We start from the raw sequence: 23,175 nt of genomic DNA, 5'->3' as shown, positions 1-23,175 counted from the left end.
ATTGTAAGTCGCTCTGGATAAGGGCGTCTGATAAATGCTGTAAATGTAAATATTGCCGAATTTTATTTGGTATCGGATTGAATAGAAAATCAGTGGCATCATGCATCCCTAGCGTGTGCCACACAACAGTGTTACTTGTTATTTCCATTGCATCTCCAATGTTTCCCCTGCGGTGCCGCTACCGGCGCATCTGCCCTCATGCGCCACGGAACTGCCACAACATTAAGACCACATGGCAGTCTTTACCTCAGCCCAAGCTGGCTCGATCCTCCTCACCCACTCTTCAGAAGCGGCCTCCTCTACCCCCATGTCCCACCCATGTCCACATCTGCATCCTCCTGACAGTACTATAGGCCGGAAGTTCTAGACTGACCCAAGCCCGACTAAAATGATACAAATTGAGCATGACAAATTACAGGATTGTCAAGATTTACAGCTCTATTCTATATAGCATACAGGATTATATTGAGTTTTCATTATCCTTTTGGGTGTGTTATTGGGATTTTATACATTTAACTTTTGCAAATAAAATTTTGGTAACCTCAGTGCAGATACAAACATACTTCCCCCCTGCCTGCCCTGCAATCTCTGTCACCCCCCAGGAGGGAAACTATTATTGTAGACAGTCCAGGAAATGATTGGTGTGGTCTGTGGTTTAAGTGAAAAATGAAGTAGAGACAAGTCTTTGCAGAGTGAGAACATGCAACAAAAAAGGAGACTGAATATAGATATGCCACTTTAATTGAAAACAATTGTATAGAAACCTTGGTTGACTGGTACGTATTCAAAAAGACTTTATGCTTGAAGTTGTACAATGCACACAATAAAAAAAAAACTCAAGTCTCAGCTAGGCAATGCCATTTAAATGGTACACAGTGCCAGTTTTATGCCACCAAACTGCAGTGGCAAACAAGTTAAGGTCATGGCTTTAGCCTGTCATTTTGGAAAACAAACACATTTAAATACCTAAATTTGCCAATCCCACAGTACACTATGAAAATGCTGCTTTACATGGGTAAGTATTCAAATATTGGGGTTTACAGAGGAGCATTATTTTAACTGCTGTGCAGTACAGTTTACCCATCAGTCCTGAGGAAATTCCACTGATCTCAGGGTCAGTGGCTGCCTTCCAGAGGTAACGAACATCATGCACATGACCGTGTGACGTTATCATTTTGTCATAGATGCAGGGGTGGTATGGGGCTTTGCCTTCCCCTGAAAAGTAAACATGTTCCTGGGGTGAGACTCCCATAGCATTGGCACAGATTCCCATGAAGACGTCGTCAATGTAGAGCGAGGCATTGAGCGACAGGGAGACCTGATATATTTTAGCGGCCACATCTCTGGACACCACGTAGCCCGCGCCTGCTGTGTAGTCTGGGTAGGAGGCCCACTGGTACATCTCGTAAGGCATGTAGTACTTGCTGTCTTTACGTCGAATGGGCGGGGCACCGCGGTGAACGTGGCCTGCCCAGAAGTCCTGCACGCCCTGCTCCTTCAAGCTCTGCAGGTAATGCACCAGGTTAGGCATGTGGACAAAGATGTCGTCATCTGCCGACATGAGGAAGTCAGCGTGGGCACAGTTCACATGTGCCCAGCGAAACTGCAACAGTAGCTTGAGGGTTAGGTTGTGAAATGTGTCTTTGAAGTTCTGTTGAACAAGGTCCCTGTACACCTGGTCCTCCTGGTAGAGCTTCTGCTGAACATACGCCCTTTGCTGTGGTTCAGGGTGGACCCCAAGCGCAAACACCACCCTCACAGTCACTCCTAGCGCTTGGTGAATGTAGGTCTCATTTCCCCATGTGGAGCGAATAGCTTGCCTCCTCTCCACGTTCTCTGGAGATGACTTGACGAACAGCAGCAGAAGCACATCCTTCTCATCACACTTGCCATTGTGGTTCAGCAAATATGGGAAACTGGAGAACCTCTCAGCTTCTAGTTGGCTAACACTAAAGCTCTTGTTGATAAAGTCATAGCTGTTGATCAGGTAGCGGTAAGAATAAGACTTCATGTGACTCACTACATGATGGTCTAATTGGTCCCAGCACACCATCAGAACAGACAGGGCAAAGCCCATTGAGACCAACTGCAAACACTGACATTTCTTGATTCGCCGGAAATTCATAAACATTCTGCAATCCTTCCGAATCTGGCGGCCCTCTTTTGTCAAGTCCAGTATGTCGCCTTCAATGAACCACACAGACCGCTCTGATTTTGATTCCAAGCTCTGGCCTTTCCGAGTTCCATCATATCCGACCCACCAGGCATGCGCTTCTCTGGTAGAGGGACGGAGAGGGAGCGAGATAAGAAGAGAGGCCGCTCTCTTTCCCTCAGTCCACTGACCTCATAATCTTATTCTTCCATGAGGCTCATCATGCATCAGCCATCCTCGAACCATCTGTAAGCACAAATGTGAAGTGTATTAATAAACCTTGAATTAGAATTCGTTACAATGAGGGGTTAGACCCATATGGGTGTAAATGACATTTCAGCTGAAGTTGAAATATACATATCCAATGAAAGCTCTTATAATATTATAGCGGTATTAAGCAAAAACACTTAACACTGAACATACAGAAGTACATACATTATTCACCGTTAAAAATGAAATCAACACACAAGGTTAATCAAAGTAGGGTTCTTTTTTGTGTTTGTCTGTTATCCACATAATGGTTCACACCCTTCATAGTATATAATACGTTTATATGAAATCAAAAATTTGGCCTACACATTAGAATGGCAGCAAACCCATTTTATTCACTGTGCTTCGTACGCTAGTAAAATAACAAAAGACGCTTTTCATGCATATTTATACATTTATATGTTGATGTGCAGTTGCGATTATATATCTTGCCATTTGGAAATGTCACATACAGTGAACCCCACTGCAAGCACCAATGTGTAGAGTAACTGTGAAGTGTTACTGCGAGCAAAATATGCACTGATCACCAAATGGATGAAAAGGTAAAATCTGTCACTTCTCTTCAGCATATGTGTAAAAACATTTTAGTTCTCATTTAACTTAAGTTTAATGGCTTATTCAAAGTCATCAGTTTCAAAGGCCACATGATTTCAAAGCTTATTAACTTCTCTGACTCCTCAGAATTAACTGCTGTGGGCTCCTCTCACATTCTGAAAGAGTATAATAATTGACAATCACAAAGCAGGAGAAGGTTACAAGATGACTGTAAAGTGTTTTCAGTTAGCTATTATTATGAAATGGCAGTTAAAAGGAAGAGGGGAGGTCAAGTTGAGGTCTGGAAGACCAGTAAATTTTATGAAAGAACCGCTCATTCGATTGCTCAAAAATCAAATAAAGCCAACGTTTGACCTAAGAAGACCTTTTGCGAATTCTTTCAATGGTAGTGCACTGTTCTACTGTGCAGTAACACCTGAACAAATAAGACCTTCATGATAGTCACCAGAATAAAAGCTTTCATGCTTCCTAGCCACAAAATTCTGCTTCAGATGTTTGCAAATGAAGATGTAAACTAGTCTGGAGAAAAGGGTGCCAAATTCTAGGAAAAGAACACCTTTCCAAGTATTTACCCTGGGTGGTGGATGTAATGATGCCTTGGACTTGTGTTACAGGCAACATTTCATTGGAATAGGACAGGACAAATAAATACAAGCCAGTCCTGGAAGCAAATGTCACATCATCTCATCTTAAAAACATATGTCGAGACCTTTTGCAGGGAACAAATGGGAGAAAAATTCCCAATTAAGAATTCTGCAACTCTTATCTGGCTTGACAAGGCATTCATTGATGTTACTACTGAACATGTTGGGTACCCAAACGAAAACATACAGTTCATGCATATGAGCTTCTGCCCTTTTCCAGTCACATTTATGATATCTAGGTTCAGTACACTACATATGCATTAATATTCTTTCTCTATTGTGATGGTGTAATGATGATGTAGGGTGGTAGTAGCCTAATGGGTAACGCCTAGTAGCCTAATGGGTAACACTCGCCTATAAACCAGAAGACCTGGGTTCAAATCCCACCTGCTACCATTGTGTCCCTGTGACACTGAACCCTAAGTTGCTCCAGGGGGGACTGCCTCTGTAACTACTGATTGTAAGTCGCTCTGATAAATGCTGTAAATGTAAATGTAAAATGATGAAAGTAAACTAATACACTCACCAGTGTGTGTCTAGACTAATAAAAGCTTCTTGTAACTTCGTAGAAGATGGCTGAATTCACCTGTAGTAGCTGAAGACTCAGGCATGGTCTGTAATACATAGTCAGCATGTTCAGATATTATTTTGGCTATGACTTTTAAAGAAAATAAATTTGAAAAAGAAATAATATAACTAAATCCATGGACATTCATGACATTATTCTGACCTTTTTTCTATGGTTTTAAATAAATCAGAATAGTATATAGTGACCTAGTCTTATAAATATTTTTACAAGCATTGTTGACATGTCTGACACTGCAACCTCTATCAGCAGTAACTGTCAGCAACTTTTTTTGTTGTTGAATGTACAACTGTAACATAAAAAACTTTGTTTTTCCACTTGTTACAACAAGCCGTGGACACTAGCACTTTAAATTTTTGCTGCATCCGAGCAAATAAAATCGATACGTTTTAAGGAAATCTGTAGACATTTGAAAAAATAATAACAATAACACAATTAAACAGCTGATTTTGTGAAATTAGGAGCACAACAGGGCACTTGGGCATTTACCCGGCCCATGCAATCTTGATTTGAGTCTTCATGACACATTTGTGCTACAGCTGCCCCGTGTTGTAGCTACCCCTGGCCTCTCCAACCTTAAACCCATGTGCGGTGTTAGTTTGCTAAACCCCTGGTGAATGAATGTAACTGCCAGCCCAGCGTTAAGCTCAATAATGGGGGGCTTTCAGTAACTACCCAGATAGAAGTGCTGAGACCCGTACAAACATTGACTGGTCCAAAAAAGAATCGTCACAACAGCAAGTTCACGAAAAGCCACCGTTTGCAACAATGAGGCCCCTGAAAAGCTTGTGGCAGATCACGCCTTGTCAGTACGACAGTGGATAATCTGTGTAGGGGTCCTGTCCCAGAGCTGGGTTAGCCAAGAGAATTCGGCCACAGCTAATGAGAGTCATCCCCGCTTCTTTTCTTGAACAGAAAGGGTTTTGAAATGTCTACATATGTATCTGGTCATGTTTAATTTAACTTCAGCTGAAGTCACATGGAGTGACTTCACTCTGGAAGTCATACAGATCTGTCTATAATACGAAATTATTATATTATATCAAAAGTAGCAATAACTTGTGAATGAACACAAACTAGAATTTCTAGCTACCCTGTGTTATTGTGTTCGCTGTGATCAAATTCTCATGAAGCTTGTAGCGTCTCGTCAGCCACCACCCCTACTGATATCTCAACAGAACCCACACATTTGCATAGAAATGGGTTACAACCAAAATGATGCATGCCTTCAAGAGAGAATTTATATTTTGTTCATTAATGGCCAAAAGAAAGTGTGCGTGTGTTTGTCATTGTCTCTAAAATCCGTAGCCTTTTCATATGCCTGTGTAAGTCACATTGTAGCATTAGCTGACCTTTCCACCGCAATTACACACATCATAAATTCAGTGAGAATGTAAAAAAAAAAAACGGTTGTCTGTCTTATTATTTTTTTTCACTGGACGTTTGCCAGTGAATATCCATATAATGTGTGCGCCTTCCTGTTCGTAATGTACGCTTGAACAAGTCCTCTTTTAGAAAACTTACCGGCCAGTAAGATACTCCTCCACGTTTATTTTTTTGGTTAAAAAAAAAAAAAAAGAAAGACAAGTATTGTTGGGTTTTCCTCTTTTCTGTCTGTCCTTTTCCTGAAAAAGTTGTTTGGGTCTCGGGCGCGCTCGCTGGCTGGCTGCTGGCCGTCTGTCTGTACTTTCCACCTCTGTGAGTCCGTGGCCGCTGTTGTAGCTGCGTGGCCGCAGCGGGGAGGGCGTGGAGGAGGGGCTGTACGAGGATCATGGCCATATGAGCAAGCCTGGCCTCTGTCACTGCGGTCGAATTGGCCGACTGCAGTTGATTTTTGTCTGAATGGGAGATTCCAATAGGCTTCATTAGAAATGATACATTAATAGCGCATTAATAAAATAAAAAAAAAAGCATGCACACGGCGATCTTTGTTGCAGCAGTGTTTTATTTAGGCGAGGTGTGTCGTTACAGGAGGTAACAGTGTTAGGGAGTGTTGGGTTTCTGTCGGACGAGGTGGAAAAAGCGGGATAAGTGTCAATGCTGAAAGCTTTCTAGTCCGAGACTGGGAAGAAGCCAGACTTTAAAGGTAAATAAACCCACAGAGGAGCCATGGAGCCGCTCTTGACCCATAAGTGCTTCCCTAGTCTGTGGCCCTTTAACATTGGGGTAGAAGGAATATGTGCTGCTCGTGTTCGGTCTGACACACAGTAACCCCCCAGCACTGCTAGTACTTTCGTTGGAGCTTTATTGAACAATAAAATGTCGTTGTCCATCAAATAGCACTCAGCGGGCCAATAGCCTCGTGATGGCACATAAAAACCAGGACCTTAGAACTCATACAAATGTGCACATTAACAGGCTCATTTATGTCTGGAAATGTTAGCTTTTCTCAAGCGCTTTGTTTTACGGCCAGGTCTCTGCCTTTAGTTCTCTGTGGCCGTTTCCCGACCCATGCAGTCCCAGCTCTACATTTGCCCTCACTGACCGATATTTTATATGCCAGTTCGTTTGCCTAATTTGTTCAGTTTTCAGCATGCCTGTTGAGTGCAGAAATTGTATACTGCAGTCTCCATTAACGCCTTTTTTATTTTATTTTATGTTATTAGTGCACTCCAACCCTGCAAACGGAGTGCTGGGTGTTCATCGGTCATTATTGACTGGCTTCTATTTCACCCTCTTCTCACCCCGGCAGGCACATCATGACAGAGCTCATTGAAACAGAGCGACTGTACGTTGAGGAGCTGCAGAGCATTATGGAGGTACACTTGTTTATGTCATCGTCTCATCTCATGACAACAAAGGCATCGATTAACCACCATGCAACATTATACCATGCTGAGAAGGCATGGCTTCCTGCTTGACAGACACTTCCTCAGGTAGCCTGTGTGAATAGTCCAGGGTGCTCACTCAAATCTTTAATTTGATTATGTATTGCTTTCCAATGCACAAACCAAATTCTCATTGGTCTTTGTGTATTATATCGACTACTCCTCAGTACTTTTTTCCATATTTTCCATATCATTACACTAAAATTCTTATGCATTTATAACCCTTGTGCACAAGCATGGCTAAATGAAAACCTGTGGACTGTTATTTGGATGTTACCTCAGGGATATGCAGCGGCGCTTGACAACTCGGAGCTGTCCCACCTAATCCCACCAGGACTGGACAACAAAAAAGAAGTTCTTTTCGGCAACCTTTCGGAGATCTACGAGTTTCACAATAGGTATAACACATTTCTCGGTGTCCATTTTCTTTTCTCTGTGCGTCTGGACGAATGTTCACGACATCCCACTCCCTCAAACACCCCCACTCACTCTCAGCTGGTGCCATTTAGCAGCAGCTCAGAGCTTCTCCTTTCACATTCTTGGCATGGTTTCCACAGTTGACAGCACTCCACTACTGCAGCGGTGGGCGGACAACTTTGTCCACTTCTCCTGCAGATGCTTCCAATTTCTCTGATCACACCAGACACAGAAAAAAGGCATCTGAGAAACCAAAGACATTGTCTTGCCCTGGGGGGTGTTTTGTTTATGTGTGTATGTGTGTGTCGGGTCATGTATATTTAATGCCTTCTGGGCAACGACCCGAGCTGTGCAGCTAGCCCCTGCTGTCGAGATCCCATATTCCTGCGAGGCCTCACATCAGGGTCGGGTTACCGACTGAGTAAACGGCCTGACACAGGAGACCCGCCGACTGCCACAGAGTTCCCCCTCACACCAGTGTGTGACATACACGGCCCTTGTTCTAATGGAGAGCTTCCAGATCTGTGGACCAATATTGTGGCAGCCATTTTTAGCAGAAACTGCTTTGGTGACGTCATTAAACACGGCCCGTAGCTTTTCTCCATCTCATGTTAGTAGAACTGTGGAAAGGATGAATAAATTGTACAATGCTGTGCAAGAATGTAAACTCTATGTGTCTGAAATAAATTGCATCGATGCTCCAAGTCATCTGTCATCTGCAGATTTTCTCCCAGCAGCCCCTGCTTAAGCCTGTCTCACAATGCCAGCATTAATGGCATTTAATGAACACGCGCATTTTTTTTTGTCCTTGCAGAACATTTCTTAAAGAATTAGAAAACTGCATTGAAAAACCAGAACTGGTGGGAACTTGTTTTTTAAAAAGGGTAAGTGATCCAGCAAACAATTAAATCAAGGCAATCGTTCACTTCTAATGCTATTCTGGCATTAATATTATTTCATTAAATACATAAAAAAACATTAACAATTTAAAATGAAAGCAATTACATTTCAGTTAACAATGAAAAAAAGCTACATTTCTCTTTGGAGACGTAAATGATAATGACATATGACAAAATGTATTATAATGTATGAAATAGGACCAACAGGTGGAAAAGCTTCAATAAACTTTGATAGTTTTACAGACTCTTCAAAGCTCTTCAAAGAATTATACCTTTCTTGTAACAATGGAGCACAACATTTTTTTAGTTTCTCTTTTAATTTCAAAGTCTACACCATGTGGTGGGAAATAGCATGGATATGAATAATAATTAAACAATGTTGACCTAAGGTCTGTTCTCTTTGGAATTTTTGAGCAGAAAGAGGAGCTGCAGATCTATGAGAAGTACTGCCAGAACAAACCTCGCTCAGAAGCGCTCTGGAGGCAGTGTGGGGACAGTCTTTTCTTTCAGGTCACACACAGCACATTTACTGCTTTATTTTCTCCCTCTTGATTCTCTCATTTCAACAGTTGAGTTGAATGTGCCAGTGTGGCAAATTTTTAGAGATGCTTTGTTACTTGCACTGAAAATACATCAGAGAAAATAGTTCCATTATTAGTTGAATCAGAATATTCATTACAATCGATATGTAAACATGATGAGGCTCGATTTCAACTTTTGTCATGGCCTTTGAAAGTTCAGGACAAATAACATTATTATAATTTTTTTTTTAAATCTAGGAATGCCAGAAGAGGCTCGACCATAAACTCTCACTAGATGCTTATCTGTTGAAGCCAGTGCAGAGAATCACCAAGTATCAGCTGATGTTGAAAGTAAGTTTCAAAAGTTGCCAACATTGTGATGTGCTTATTCACTGGGAGAACGAGATAATGCACACTGGCTGTGGTATAATTCATATTCAAAAATCAATTTAGTTTTTACACATTGCATTATTTCCTCCCAAGAAGTTGAGCGGACGTTAACTGGGATTGCCTTAGTCCCTCAACATTTGCTCCCAAAGTAAAAAGTAGCAGAATGTTATAGAAAATACAGCACAATACATATTTCCTTTGCATAGCAGAATTTCACCTTAAAATGAACATTCTGTCCCATCTCAGGAGATGTTAAAATGCAGCAAGAACTCAGAGGGCACCGTGGAGTTGGAGGAGGCTTTGGCGACGATGCTGGACATCATAAAGTCTGTCAACGACTCTATGCACCAAATAGCCATCACTGGCTTTGAGGTATCTTGATCCAGAGCAGGTGTTACTTCTCCGGAGAATCTTGTTACACTCAGGACTAGTTAGGATCAGCTGCGAACTGCATTAACTTATACATTTGTATAATGAGATTGTGAGTATTTAGCCATGTCTGCAGGAGTAAGACAGAGCTTGTACTTTGCTTATTATTAATACATGCATATGTGTGCATATGCATACTACTGTTTTAGGGTAATCTCAGTGAGTTGGGGAAGCTGCTCATGCAGGGCTCCTTCAACATTTGGACAGACCATAAGAAAGTCCACAGCAAGGTGAAAGACCTGGCCCGCTTTAAACCCATGCAAAGACACCTCTTCCTCTACAACAAGATCCTTCTTTTCTGCAAAAAACGTGAAGAGACATCAGATGGGCATGAAAAATCCCCCTCCTACAGTTTCAAGCACTCTCTGAAGGTGAGAGCAGAAAGATTTTTTTTTTTTTTTAATTTGACTAAATAGCAGCATTTATGTAACACATTACTACTAAATGATGTTTATTAAACTCCCATAAGAGTGAAGATGCAGCCTGTAAAGTACTGTACTGTACTCAAAAAACATCTGTGCATGAGTAAGATCAGTCTTCAGTAATCCTGCCAAGGATTTGTGGACATGGTTAACATGACTTCATATAAAAACACTTGTTTTCCAGTCACATGGTAAAAAACATTGAAATGAAAATGATCTCATGTCATGAATTGCAAAACAGTATCAAACTGTTTAAAATGATAATGAATTAATGTGGCTTTGAATATAATTAGCACTCAGAGGTGTGTAATTGTCCAAAAAACCCTGTGCTCTGTTGTCAGATTCAGACACTGCTGCTTAAGAAAAATGTTGAACTGTGAGAAAACATCAGCACATTTAAATTAATTAAATGATATGCTTGCTCACCCGCCATCACTTTTTCCTGTGTAATCATAAAGTGGTACGGTTCTGCATATGAAATGTTTTACAGATGAGTGCAGTTGGAATTACTGAGAATGTCAAGGGGGACAACAAGAAGTTTGAGGTCTGGTACAACGGCCGGGAGGAAGTATACATCGTCCAGGTTGGTCTTCCTTTCCCTTTCCACTGCAGTGGCTCACATTTCTCACAGTCTGCAGACGTCTCAAGGCTGGGCTCACTGACTGCTTTCAAGCAGCCTTATTTACTTTTGCTGAAATGCCACAACACTCCACCTGTCCCGAAAAAGAGAGAATCTCCCCACTCAGGAAACACTTCCCTTTACAACGTCCCTTCACCAGTCCTTACAGGATGTCATGTTGAGACAATGAAAATGAAACATCATCATATGAGTGAAATATCATCAACAGGAACTTCTTTATTGTGCAGAGGAAGGATATCCGACCAGGAAAAAACGTACATGCCCATATGCAAAAGACATAACATTTACTACATTGGATTAACAGAAACTGTTAAAATGCAGATATGTGTATGAGGGGTGAAGACTATATGGGTGACATTTTGAGAATGAGAGCAATAGACAGACAGAGCGAGATATTTGGAGCAAACCAGGAGAGGCACATTTAAACTAGGTCTAACAAAGATAAATAGATTAAAGTAAATAAAAAAAAAAAGATTTAAGATCATTTACCTGAGCCAATCAATAGCAGACATTTGATTTGAACATCTCAGTTTTGCATAAAATCTCACTTTTCACACAAATGGGTCTCACTCAATATGGACACTTTACTTCTCCTTTCAGTCCACTTGAGGGCAGTATTGTCCCACCGTGTGTTGGACTTTGCGCTGTTTGCTTTTCCACCACCAGAAACACACTGATGTGTATAAGAATACTAGTGACAGTCTGTCTCTTTCCAGGCCTCCTCTGTGGATGTGAAGAACATGTGGGTGTCTGAGATGCGTAAAGTGCTGACAGGTCAACTTGAGGCATGCAGAGGTAGGTACTCTCTCACCACAAGATGGCACCATTCCATGTATGTAGCCCTGTCGCCTCCTGGAGATACTCGTATCTTGACCACTTCTTCATGTTAACATTTCCCTCCTGTCTTCTGAGCGCTGGACAGGTGTGTTTGCGCTCTGTGTATTCATTGGTGACTGATGTTAATCCACAGATTTTAAAGCCTGCTGTGTTGCTCCAGTATCCTGTTTTAATCAACAGAGCAAAATATAAGACTTGTATATAACACCAGCAAATATAAGCCAATCCTAATTTAAGAAGATTATTTATTGCATTTTACTAATGTCTAGACCAAATGTAAGAGGGCCAAAATGGTCATTAAAATGAATGCACTTACAAATACTGAACTGCTTCATTGATTTAATCTATTACCTTCTCTGTGTCCGGTTACATTGCCAGAACTTAACTTGCCAGAAGCTCTTGTCTAAATCACAAAACTCATAGCTTCAACTCATAAGTTGTTCTGAAGTGGTATCTAAGGTGCTAACATAACACATCAAATAGGCACACCACGTACAGACCCCTGAAGCAAGCATGCGGCATGTAATTATCAAGTCTTCACACAGTTTGTGTCCACAGTATAGTTGAGTTTCTACAACTCTTTAGCACTGTTAACACTTTAATGCATATAATAAGCACAAAGCCAAGAAATTCTACAAAATGTGCCTATTTCCACAACTTGACACTATGGGACTAGGTGTGGGACAAATTCAGTGACATCAACTGAACAGTCAGTTCTTGAACTTGATGTGGTGGAAGCAAGAATAACAGATATTTGATGCAAGCAGACTGGGTCAGAGCATCTCCAGGATGACATTTTTTGGTGACTGGGTACAAGGTGTACCCAAACATTCACTGGTACATATGGCAGTGGCCTTTTCCTGGAGGACAATGTAAGGGGTGTTGGAGGTGTTTACTTGGCCAATAAGCAGTCAGGTTTTATTGTCGTCGATTAGTGCATTTATATAGTAACAACTAACCCTGTTTTTTTCTTCATACAGAAGCAAGTCAACTTCATCAAAGGATTAGTGAGAACATCTATCACGCTCCCATGAGGTACGTTGCTGTTTCAACCCGGTTCCCAACAGAGGATGTTCTGAATGGCTTGTGGTCTGGATATGTTTAAGTTCACTTGGGCTGAGTGACGCTGTTCTTCTCTGTTCTTTTCTCTGCAGGATGCGTAAACCGGTCCTTCGGCAGTCCGACTCGTCGAGCCCAGAGACCGGCTACAAGCGCAGCAGCCCAAGCCCTAACATGAGGCAGAAAAGAGGTGAGCTTTCAGACAAGCAGAACATGTACAATATGACATACATATATACTGAACTTATACACACAATGAAATCATGTGCAATTATGTGTAAATATATTCATTTTTATATGATGGCTTCAAACTTGGTAGTCATGTATGCAGGCATGGTTACGCACACACATAAACTCTGCTTGCCCCTCTGCAAACCCAGAGAAGGAGAAGAGCTTAATTTCATTACCAGGACAGCAGGTAGAATTATCTCTGAAGCCTTATTATCAGAGCCGTGATCCAATCCAGACACCCAGCGCTGACGCCAGCACACTCTGCACATTCTCGAATTCCGCTTTAGTGATCAAACTTTGCTGGAGGTAGAGCCAGAACAGGTAACTGAGTTGTCTGGGATCAGGACAACTATGCTCAGAAAAGTGGACAAACTTTCAAAAAGTGGACAAAATTCTCTCTGGATTAGTCTGATGTCCCAATAACTGGTCTAATTTAATGCAAAAAGATTCTCACACACCTCAAAACAAGCATAGTCAGACTGCATTTGGTTCATTTTGAGGCTGAAATATGGTTTGTATACTGTATGTGAGGCTACTTGGTGGACCAATATGGTGGTCTGAAGCCCGTCACACCCACTGCTTGGTAATCTGAATCAGAGGAATTTTGTATACCGAACACCATAAACTATTAGTTAGTTCATGAGAATATCATGCTGTCTGTATTGGTCCTTTGTATTTCAAGTATTCAGCAACCACACAGTGGCATTCTGGGGAGCCATCATGCTGGGATAATATGTAGGTATATATAATTATCTTAAATGACACTTATGGAAAGCGCAATGTTGACATTTTAAATACTGGATGTGTTCTCCTTCTGTGCTTTGACTAGATTAATCATGCATCGGTCAGTTGGTATCATGTGGTTACATACACCAGGAAGCGTCAAGCTGATCTTTTAATAGAATGCAGGTTATTGTTTTGACTTCTCAAAATTCGTGTGACGAAGTCGGCTTATCTTATATCCAGGTTCTAGTGACACCAAATACAATATTTTGAAAAGTGAGCTTGAAACAATTGTTGCCAGATTGGCTTGGACCTTTTGTTTGCATAAATGCACATACATTTTTTTACTTATTTAATTTAAAGGTCCCCTATTATAAGCTTTTTATGCTTTTATATAGGTCTTAGTGGTCCCCTAACTGTATCTGAAGTCTCTTTCTGAAATTCAGCCATGGTTCAGAATTACAGCCACTTTGAGCCAGTCCCACAATGGGATTTCCCCAGGATGCGCCATTTCAGTGTCTGTAGCTTTAAATACTAACGGGGAGGAGAGAGGCAGGAGAAGGAGAGCCCATAGAAGCAAGTGGGCATTTGAGGAAAGGACACCATCAGTACCATTCACCAGCCACAATGTTGGACTTAAACAGAATGTCGTGTTTTCATCTTTCCAGAATAATAAAATTAACCCATTGTTTTTTCATAGTCTCGCAAGACAGAACAAAAAAATACATTTGTTCTCATTTTTACATCCAGTCATCGAGCAACTGTAATGCTTTGCACATTTTCAGTGGAGTCAGTGGAGTTTTTAGGCGAGGGGTGGGAAATTCTTTGACCGTCCCCTATCTAAACAGCAAAGCAGAATGGCCAAAGAAAGCTTTATACATTTCTAACCACTAACCACTCCAGGACCATAGACAGGGGAACTCTTATTAATGTTAAATAATCTCACAAAGCGAAATTTTCATAATAGGGGACCTTTTAATGATGATAAAACCACTAACCTATTATCATTAGATTAATGATGGAGGAACTGTTGGGCGGTAAATCATATCAGCAATACACATTTAATTGTAAATACACCTTGTCCCTGCGTTAACTTACATATAACTTACATATACCTGACAAATAAAACTGAAACTGGCTCCCAGTAGCTGTCCACACCAGATTCAGAATACTGATGACGGCCTTCAAAGCCAAATACCGGGTAGCACAATCCTACCTCAGAGCCCTTATTGCAACTCACACAGTGTACCTCGCACTCTCTGACCCTCCAGTACTGCTCGCCTGGTCCTTCCACCGATGAAGGTACGAGGAAGACACTCTGTCTTAGCCCCTAGGGGGTGGAATGAACTTCCCCTCGGGGACAGAAAAGCACAGTCGCTGAGTATTTTTAATCGACAGCTTAAGACTTTCCTCTTTAGATAATACCTAGACTAACTTGCATTCCTATAGTCTGACTAATAAATAATATTCATTGTAGTCATAGTTGGGGTCCTAGTGAACCAGAACGAATTACTTCATTGATTGTAACATGAATGCGCGTTGTAAGTCGCTCTGTATAAGGGCGTCTGCCAAATGGCACAAATGTAAAGTAGAACTAACAAAACAAAAAAAAAAGTCACGCCCAGTTCATCTTATATTCGGCCATTTCACTCAAGATGACGCCTTTAAAACTGTAGCAAAGCTTATTTATAATAACCTGTCCATAATCATATATGAACTGTTGAAATTGTGAAAAGTATCTTTTTTTTGTTCTGTAAATGATGAATAATATTATAATGTATGCCCTTAATTCGGGTATTTGGGTACATAGCTGCTGGCCTTTGACATTCACTGTATCCAGAGTAGCTGCTGGGTTCGCCGCTGCTTGCCCAGGTGATACCTGCTGCTTCACTTGATCCCTCTCCCTTTCCCTCTCCCCTTTCAGCTGATGCCTCTGCCAGCACTAACCCCGACCGCTCCTCTGCTCTCGCTAAAAAGCGCTTCACCTTACAGGGCCTGTCCAACCGCAGGTCCCTGCCCTCAGGTAAAGCCATGACCTCACCTATTATCCTGCCGCGTCCCCCCATTACCAAAGCCTCTCCATTGTATGCGCCACTTTCTGTCCGGCTGGGGCTTTGGTAAAGGTCTTTGTCGCACAAAGCCCCGGTTTGTCTGTTTTCTGTCTCTGTGCACCGGCAAAAAGCCAGTCACAGAACGTATCATGTTCTAAAACGATATGCAAGGCTTTCTCATGGTGGAAAATAGGCAAACATTCTCTTCGCCTCAGACAGATATAGGTGCTGACACCAGGGCTGTATTCTTCAAGGCCTCGAAAATGCCAGGCTGTAGTGGTACATTGTGACTGTCTGGCTACTGACATTTAAGAAAGTGTATTAAATTTTCTGGAAAAAGCAGGCTCTGATTCAACATTTCCTTTTATTAGCTTCAGTATTACCTTGGGACTAGAAAACCTTTGCCTTTTACCTCAATGCCGGGATGAAGTGAGTGAGGATATATGCTGTGGCCTGCAGTGACATACAAGTCGGTAAAATCTGGTTAGCATGGAAAACAGGATGTTTTTATTAGCTCTTGTGGTTTTAAAGTGGACTGAAGCCTGGGCATTGCTCCAGTGTCATCAGTTGTCCATCAGCAGCACCGCATAATTGATTTGTGAATGCCCCGGACCTGCCGTGCCGTGTGAGAAAAATGTTCTGAGACAGGCGTGTGGTTATCCTCTCATTGGCCTGCTGACGCGATTCCTCCGAAGTCGGCAAGCCTCGCCGCTTGATTGATTTGGTCTTATTAGCATAAACTGCCGCCCCTCCCCCACCCCCAGTCGATATTTCATCCACATCGGCGAAGTGGCCACGTCACCCACCCGACACTATTTGTCTTTATCATCCCTTTGCTGCCTCCGTCTCACGCCATTCATCAGTTCGTGTCGGACTCTGCATCAGTCACCCCACTGTTCATGAACGAATAGCCCAAGCTTCCTCGCGGTTCATGAGCAATGAACAGTTTCCGTGCACGGTACAAATCAATTGACGTCCCAAAACTCTTCACCATCTCCTGTCCCCGTTCCTGCCATCTGCCATTGCTGCTGCCGCCTGTCTCCTGTATTCTCTCCTCCCTCCATCCCGTCCGCCCGGTTCAGTCAGGGCCAAGAGACTAACCCCCTACACGCCTCTCGCTGCAGCGCCGGCCCCTAAGGAGACCGAAGTCCCTCGCCGCTTCTCTCTAGCCTCTTCTGTCAATGCGCCTGCCACTGCGCGCACCAAAGGTAACTGCATGCGCCGTGGTCAGCCTCTCCTGCTCCCTGCCGGAAATAATAGTAATCGTGCATACAAGTCATGTGCATTAGGGCCCTCGCGTTCTGGATCATTTGGCTCCTGGGAAAATAACATATAGGAATAAAATCTCGTCTTTGATGAAGAGCGAGCATTGTCGCGCTGACATTTGGACTGGTTGACATTTACAAATATTGCCCTTGCAATTATTTCCGGAGTTCAAAGGCGCAGTCTTTTTTGTCGTTTAATTAAAATGTAGAACAGCAAGAATCAAACGCGTTTCTAATTTCCTTTGAAAGCGTTTCCTGTGCTTTTGGTTCCTTTGCCTAATTTCTCATTTTCCTCACTCGCTGCTTCACAGGGCCGCTCACTGCTAGCCTTAAATCCAAGAGACATCAGATTAAAAGCGACCCGACGCCGCTGGGTTACGAAGGTGCCTGCCAAGTCCTGTGATTATTGTACATCGATAAGAGGGGAGAGGAAATGACCGCTGAAGTGTGCATGTGGCGTATTAATGCCGACGGGTGACAAATTTAAGGGGAATAACCTGAATATACGAGCAGGGAATCTTGTACGCTGTCGCGGTCTTAGAGGGATGCGTCACTTCACCTTTATCATCTGATGAGGGCCACCGAATGGTTGATGAGCCTGAACATTATGTAAATGGTATTCAGTGACCAGATCCCAGCCCGACTGAACACCGGTGGGAGATCATCAAAACATGAAAATAAGGGAATGTCAATTTTTCCATTTTAGATTTTCCCTTAGAATTTGTCACCCGTCTATATGTGCTGTCCTTCGTTAGTCGCACAGTTCATTACGTGGATTGTGTTAAACTGTATTGTAATTCTAGCCCGTTTCCTTGTCTAAACAGGCATGCACGCTGGACAATACATTTCCAGTCTTTTGAATGTTGTTTTTTTGAGATGCAAATGTCCTCCGTAGAGGCTCAGTTCTGCAGCTTTCACTGTGTTGTGATTGATAATGCATGGCACTGTAGTGCTTGTGGCCGTGAGCATGCAGCGGGAACCGAATCCGGACTTCATTTGTCATGCACGCGTGAATAACGCGTCTGCAACAGTGGTCTACGTGATGCCGGACTTTCTGTGTGATGCACGTGTTTGCACGTGGGGGTGAATTGTGCATGCGGAGTGCTCGGCCAATCTGAATAGCAGCCTGTAAAGCTCCCGTTCTCTCTCAGATACGTTGCGTGGCGCTGTTCCAGGCCAGAGTAAACATAAAGGTACCACAAGTAGCACTTCAGCTGTGCCTAGATCTACCTCTCAACCAGGTAACGTTCCAGGGACTGAAACACAACTTTTTTTTCCCCTTTGGATGATATACAGCATTTTCTGTGATTTTTGTAAGAATACAGCAGATCAAAGCGGATTTAAAGTCTTCATGGCTGTTTTCACAGGATGGACCCAACGTCGCCTTCCATCCATGGACACCGAAGACTTTGAGACCATTCCGTCCAGTGCTGAGGAGCTCTCCAACTCCTCGGACGGAGAGGAGGTGAACGATAATAAAAATGTAGGCTTCCGTTCATTCAACATTTTCCCCAAGCCAGTATCCATACGGTTCCAAAATCCCATAGAAAGAAATAGTTACACGACCCCAGGACTTTACAATACATTGAAGAGGGATTAGCCTGGCGTCAGACTCTCTGAACCCCAAGCGTTCTCACTATATTGTAACCTTCATGATTATTGTGAGACTGAGACTTCAAGCAGTGAACCCTGCACACACATGTTCACACAAGACATAAAATAATCCAAACGCTAATGCTTTTCTTTTTTACATGTCCGCTGTTCAGGTTCAGCTGACATACGAGTCGAGGGCGGTGCAGAACCTGTCTGAGGATTCAGGAGATTTAGTGCAGTTCGTGGAAGAAGCGGAAAACGGGCACTGGTGAGTAAATGGCGAGCTCCCCTCATCAGGGGACTTGCAAATGCCGTTCCGTAAAGGAGAGGCGTCATCACAAACCTGTGTGTGTTATTAGGAGGCCATGACTATTACAGTTACCAGGTCAGATGAGCTCTTTTTAAAACAAGAATAGGTTCCTTTCCCCTTCTTGTCTAGAACATGAAAGAGTTTTTCTTGGTTAGACGTGTATACCAGAACTACAGTGAAAACAGAATGTTTAAATTCTGGTTATCTCTGTCTTTATCTATTTTAAATGCATTGTTGTGGTGACTAACACTCCATGAAATTAGAGCCGCACTTAAAGATGCTTTGAACATGATCATATTTCGTCACCTCATGCATATTTCATACACACAAAAAAAGCATTTTTCTAAGCTCAAAGTCTCACACGCTCTTCTGTCGTCTCTTCTATTTCCCCCCGCCTTCAAGTGTCGTAAAGATTTATGAAGAACTCAGCAGCCCTTCTCTAACAACCACTGGGCAGATTCCTACACATCTAGGCAGCAGGAATCCTGTTCTTTTTATTCTCAACACAGAATAAGCTGCCACTCGCCTCGCAGTTAGCATGTCATCCCCAGGAGAGGCCACACCTGTCTGCAGGCCAGAGTTGTCTGTTTCACACCCCGCGTTCCCACCGAGGCCCGTCCAGAGCCTCTGGGCGACAGTGCAGTTACATCGGCGAGCGGGGCGGGGCGGCGCAGCGGACGGCCGCTGTATTACCGGCATCTAAACTGCTTTGTGCCAGGTGCCGTGTGAATTTCTCCGAGCGCTTAGCTTTCTAGCAGGTTGCGAGATTACAAACGACAAGACAGACCCTGTACAGGAAACGCGCTTTCTGAAGCATGGCCCACATGAGTGCACTCGCGTCTAGGCCTCAGAGCTTGTTAACGCTTCCGGAAAATTCCCAATCCACTGCAATGTCAGTTCACAAAGAGACCCGTTCTGGAAACCGTGTATCAAAACCCATGTAAATGTACAAAGCCGGATGCTTAAAGACATCGTCAGTGTCAGCTTTTCAGAGGAGGAAAGTCATCCGGTCCCTCCAACGGCCCGGGGCCGTAAAAACCATACGAACATAGTCACTGAGTTGCAAACCTGAACGCTCTTTTCCATGTTTTAGGCTAGTCAAGAACCTTATTACTCAGAAGACAGGGCAGCTGCCGCCGGCAACGCTGCACTCGTCGAGAGGGGAAGACTTTTACAGTAACACCGGTACATTGACTAACAGACCGTCCAATGCCAGGCGACCGCTTCGCGCCACCCCTCCCACCCGTCCCTTTTACCGCGTTCCTTCTCGACCCAGCGTGTGCTTGAAACCCTCTTTTGGTTGCCGACGACGACCGGTGGTAGAGATAACGCAGGCGCAGCTTCCCGCGCCAGCACGAGAACTGACCCCTGTGTGCACGAATGCATCCCTTCGCGCTGAGCCTTGCCCCCCGTGCACGTGTCTCTGCCTCCCTGACGCAGTTTCATTTCATTTGGAAGCACTTAATAATGTTTGCGAGCCCCAATGCCTCCCTTTTTTTATTTAGCATTTTGCATTTTGTGAATTAACTGAGTAATCGGGGATACTGGCTGCAAAGGCTAGTTTTGGTTTGCGTTTTTACGGCAAAATAAGAGGAGCTGAAACCATGTAAACACATTTAAAGGCTGTTAAAAACAGACTGGATTTGTAAGGGTTTTGCAATTAGCAGTTTGACGTTGAAATTAATTCGCCGCTTCTCTTATTTGGTCAGAAAATGCACTCAGGCCCTGTGTTTTGCGGCTGGAACCATGACCACCTCCAACCCGCTTCCTCCCTTCCACGCTCTCCTGTTGCTTGGCACTTAAGTGCACAAATAGCCGCTTCGACCCGGGAGCCGACCCGGGCGTCTGACTAACCGCTTCGTTTCTCCGTCTCCGCAGACATCTTCAGTGACACATGCACGGCGGCTCTCTCGGATGCCGAGGAGGATGACGACAGCGCCGCCTGACTCTCGCACCGCATGCTCGCCTCAAGCTCGCGGGAGTCCTGCGGGGCTGACGCACACACATGTTGAAAAAGAACTACGAAGAGCCAGACTCATTTGCTGCTATGGACAGGCCAGCTGCAGTTTTTTTTTTTTGAAGGTTGTGAACTGCTCCCCTCGGTGGCCGTGTTTTTGGCTGCCGGTGTCGTGCAACAAATTGCACGCGGTCAGCGAAGGCCCCAAGAGAGAGTCTCAAGTCCGTGTTGCAAGATGGTGCTCAGTGTGCTTTTATTAGCAACCCCGCTGTGCCTTCGCCGGGCAGACTCTCCTTTGACTAAAGAGTAAAAAAGCGAGAAGCCGTTATTCAGACGGCAGAGAAGATCTGGAGAACGGCACGATGGCAGCTGGAGTGGAAGCATCTGATGACGTCTCAGAAATGACTTGACAATATGTATTGGACTATATCAACTGTACTGTCCTGCTGAATTTATCACATGTAGACTTCTTTTCAGGTTAAAAGTGGTCTGTGCATCTTAATAAGCACTTTTTTGAGGAATAATAGTAATCTAATTTGTTTGTGATATATTTATATACTCTTTTCGTGTCAGCTACAGTGCTCATGTTATCATTCGAAAAGACCCAGCTGATCATGTAAAAGTGTACATGTATATTCTTTTTTTCAGCATATCAAGTCTTATATCCCTGAGAATATATATTCATGTCATATGCTTTTTACAGACTTCAGTGTTACAATTTACAATTGCACCTTATTTTTTTTAATCTCGACTGGAAAATATATTTTGCATTAAACTTCGATCCATACCATAATGGTTATCTTTACGGTCTCGTTGCAGTAGATAGGAAGACGCATTGCTGTCTTTTTACACCACAGCCTCATCTGAATGTTATAAAGTATGTTTCGCATCTCTTATCAATAATTCAGGCTCCTCCAGTACATAGAAAATAACTCAGCTTGTCTTAAAAATGCTTTTCTTGAAAACAATGAATGATGGATTCCACAGGCATCCTGTGTAACTTAACTCCGTCTGAGATTTCAGAGAATACTCTTCGGAAGTCTTTCTTGGACATTGCAGGCTGTAAATTGTGGTGCGCGCAGATGTTAAATGTCGATTCTTGGATCTATTTTAACGTCTCATATCTATGAAATGGGCTGTAATTATTTAGAGCGGAACACAAAGACGATTTGACTGCACTGTCTGGACAGTGTCAGTGGAATGTGAGAGAACTGTAAATTGCCTTTTCTGTACATTTTTAAATGTATAATGAAATACATGCATTGTTAAAAGCTGGCGGATATGACTTTTCTTTTTTGCCTGTGATCAATGACACCTCAGGTATGGCAGTTCGCAGCGGGAACATCATTATAATTCTGGCCTACTCATTGCAACGCCCTCGAGGGAAAGAAGAAAGCCATTAATGTTAGACCTAAAGCATAATGTATTCCCTCAGTTGGAGGCAAGTGCTGACTTTCATCTGCTTTTGTCTGTCGAGATAAAATTTTAAAGACAAGCCTATTATAAAGTTAAATGTTTTAGAATGCACCGGCCTGGGTTGTTCTCTACACAACCCCATGTTGTGCCTGTGTGCAGTGACCCTTATTAAGAATTATGATTCTTGAAACAATGGCTTACCAGTTTCCATTTTCTGCTCAGGTTGACAAAGGGCATCTTTGTCCATTAAACCTAGCTAAATTAAATGTAACAGCCAAATATTATGAAATATGTTGCTTTTAGGCCACATTTGTTTTCACTGACAGTGCAATTTCCAGCAAAGGCACCAATTACTTTTCCACAGCCCAGTCCGGTGGCTCCTTCTAAATCCCAGCATTTCCTGAAACTGGCAGCGTGGGCCGAAGTGGTGAACCCCAGTAGGAAGGGTTCTGCACAAACATTAAGTCCATAACGGCCAATCAGGCGCTGTGGAGGAATTGGTGAGGTGAGCCTTCGCAGGGATGACAGAGCGAGAAGGGGGCAGCGAGGCAGGCTCCACTGCGCTTTGTTCTTCTGAGAGCGCTTTTCAAGGGAGGGGAGGTAGGAGGAAGCAGAGCTGGCACAAAGAGCCAGGAATATGTGACAGGCATGCACAAGCACCAGCTCTACAAACTCACACACACACAAAAACAGAGCGACACTCAGCACTTTGTCCTTCAGGCTCAGTGCAGGTTTTCAGAGGCCCTCTGAAGACACAGAAGCGAGGCCCACGATGCCTGGGAGAAATTCATCATGCGTCCATGAGAGTTACATGACAGTAGCACAGACAAAGAGCTGTCATCGTTCTACAATATGACTTTCAAGGAACACCACCATCTCGATTTAGAGTAAAATAGTAGAATTCAAATATCTACGCATTGGTCTATTATATAACCAGCACGCAGCTTGCAAGTCGCTCTGAAAAAGCGCGTCTGCCAAAT

General features: G+C 43.2%; 2 protein-coding genes across 12 annotated transcripts in view; one reads left to right on the top strand and one right to left on the bottom strand.

Annotated features, from left to right (window-relative positions):
- Window positions 1-22,064, top strand: part of mcf2l2 (MCF.2 cell line derived transforming sequence-like 2) — a 52,314-nt gene extending 30,250 nt beyond the window's left edge. For 7 of the 10 annotated variants that reach the window (XM_029001923.1, XM_029001922.1, XM_029001921.1 and 4 more), the window contains 19 exons: window positions 6,900-6,966; window positions 7,318-7,433; window positions 8,267-8,336; window positions 8,769-8,861; window positions 9,131-9,223; window positions 9,509-9,634; window positions 9,841-10,062; window positions 10,604-10,696; window positions 11,470-11,548; window positions 12,571-12,625; window positions 12,745-12,839; window positions 15,528-15,626; window positions 16,779-16,862; window positions 17,231-17,302; window positions 18,071-18,160; window positions 18,287-18,402; window positions 18,686-18,780; window positions 19,916-20,007; window positions 20,701-22,064. In XM_029001923.1, coding sequence (XP_028857756.1) covers window positions 6,900-6,966; window positions 7,318-7,433; window positions 8,267-8,336; window positions 8,769-8,861; window positions 9,131-9,223; window positions 9,509-9,634; window positions 9,841-10,062; window positions 10,604-10,696; window positions 11,470-11,548; window positions 12,571-12,625; window positions 12,745-12,839; window positions 15,528-15,626; window positions 16,779-16,862; window positions 17,231-17,302; window positions 18,071-18,160; window positions 18,287-18,402; window positions 18,686-18,780; window positions 19,916-20,007; window positions 20,701-20,768 — 1,825 coding nt within the window. In that variant the 3' untranslated portion in view covers window positions 20,769-22,064. The remainder of the gene's footprint in view (window positions 1-6,899; window positions 6,967-7,317; window positions 7,434-8,266; window positions 8,337-8,768; window positions 8,862-9,130; window positions 9,224-9,508; window positions 9,635-9,840; window positions 10,063-10,603; window positions 10,697-11,469; window positions 11,549-12,570; window positions 12,626-12,744; window positions 12,840-15,527; window positions 15,627-16,778; window positions 16,863-17,230; window positions 17,303-18,070; window positions 18,161-18,286; window positions 18,403-18,685; window positions 18,781-19,915; window positions 20,008-20,700) is intronic. The other 3 variants (XM_029001928.1, XM_029001929.1, XM_029001930.1) reach the window with 3 other exon arrangements.
- Window positions 724-5,974, bottom strand: b3gnt5a (UDP-GlcNAc:betaGal beta-1,3-N-acetylglucosaminyltransferase 5a). Of its 2 annotated transcripts, XM_029001931.1 has the most exons (3): window positions 5,732-5,974; window positions 4,148-4,235; window positions 724-2,398 (listed from the first exon to the last, which is right to left on the bottom strand). In XM_029001931.1, the coding sequence occupies exon 3, from the start codon at window positions 2,129-2,131 to the stop codon at window positions 992-994; it is 1,140 nt and encodes a 379-aa protein (XP_028857764.1). In that variant the 5' UTR covers window positions 2,132-2,398; window positions 4,148-4,235; window positions 5,732-5,974; the 3' UTR covers window positions 724-991. The 2 variants fall into 2 exon arrangements, with proteins under 2 accessions (XP_028857764.1, XP_028857765.1); XM_029001932.1 differs by lacking the exon at window positions 4,148-4,235.
- Window positions 22,065-23,175: the final 1,111 nt, after the last annotated feature.

Source organism: Denticeps clupeoides, chromosome 13 (assembly GCF_900700375.1).
Source record: "Denticeps clupeoides chromosome 13, fDenClu1.1, whole genome shotgun sequence".
NCBI lineage: Eukaryota > Metazoa > Chordata > Actinopteri > Clupeiformes > Denticipitidae > Denticeps > Denticeps clupeoides.
Note: the sequence above shows the minus strand (reverse complement) of the source record. Positions and strands in the feature narration are given on the sequence as shown.

What these genes read in the sequence shown, in the direction of transcription:
- b3gnt5a (XM_029001931.1), bottom strand. Translation starts at nt 2,131, where the DNA reads ATGTTTATGAATTTCCGGCGAATCAAGAAATGTCAGTGTTTGCAGTTG.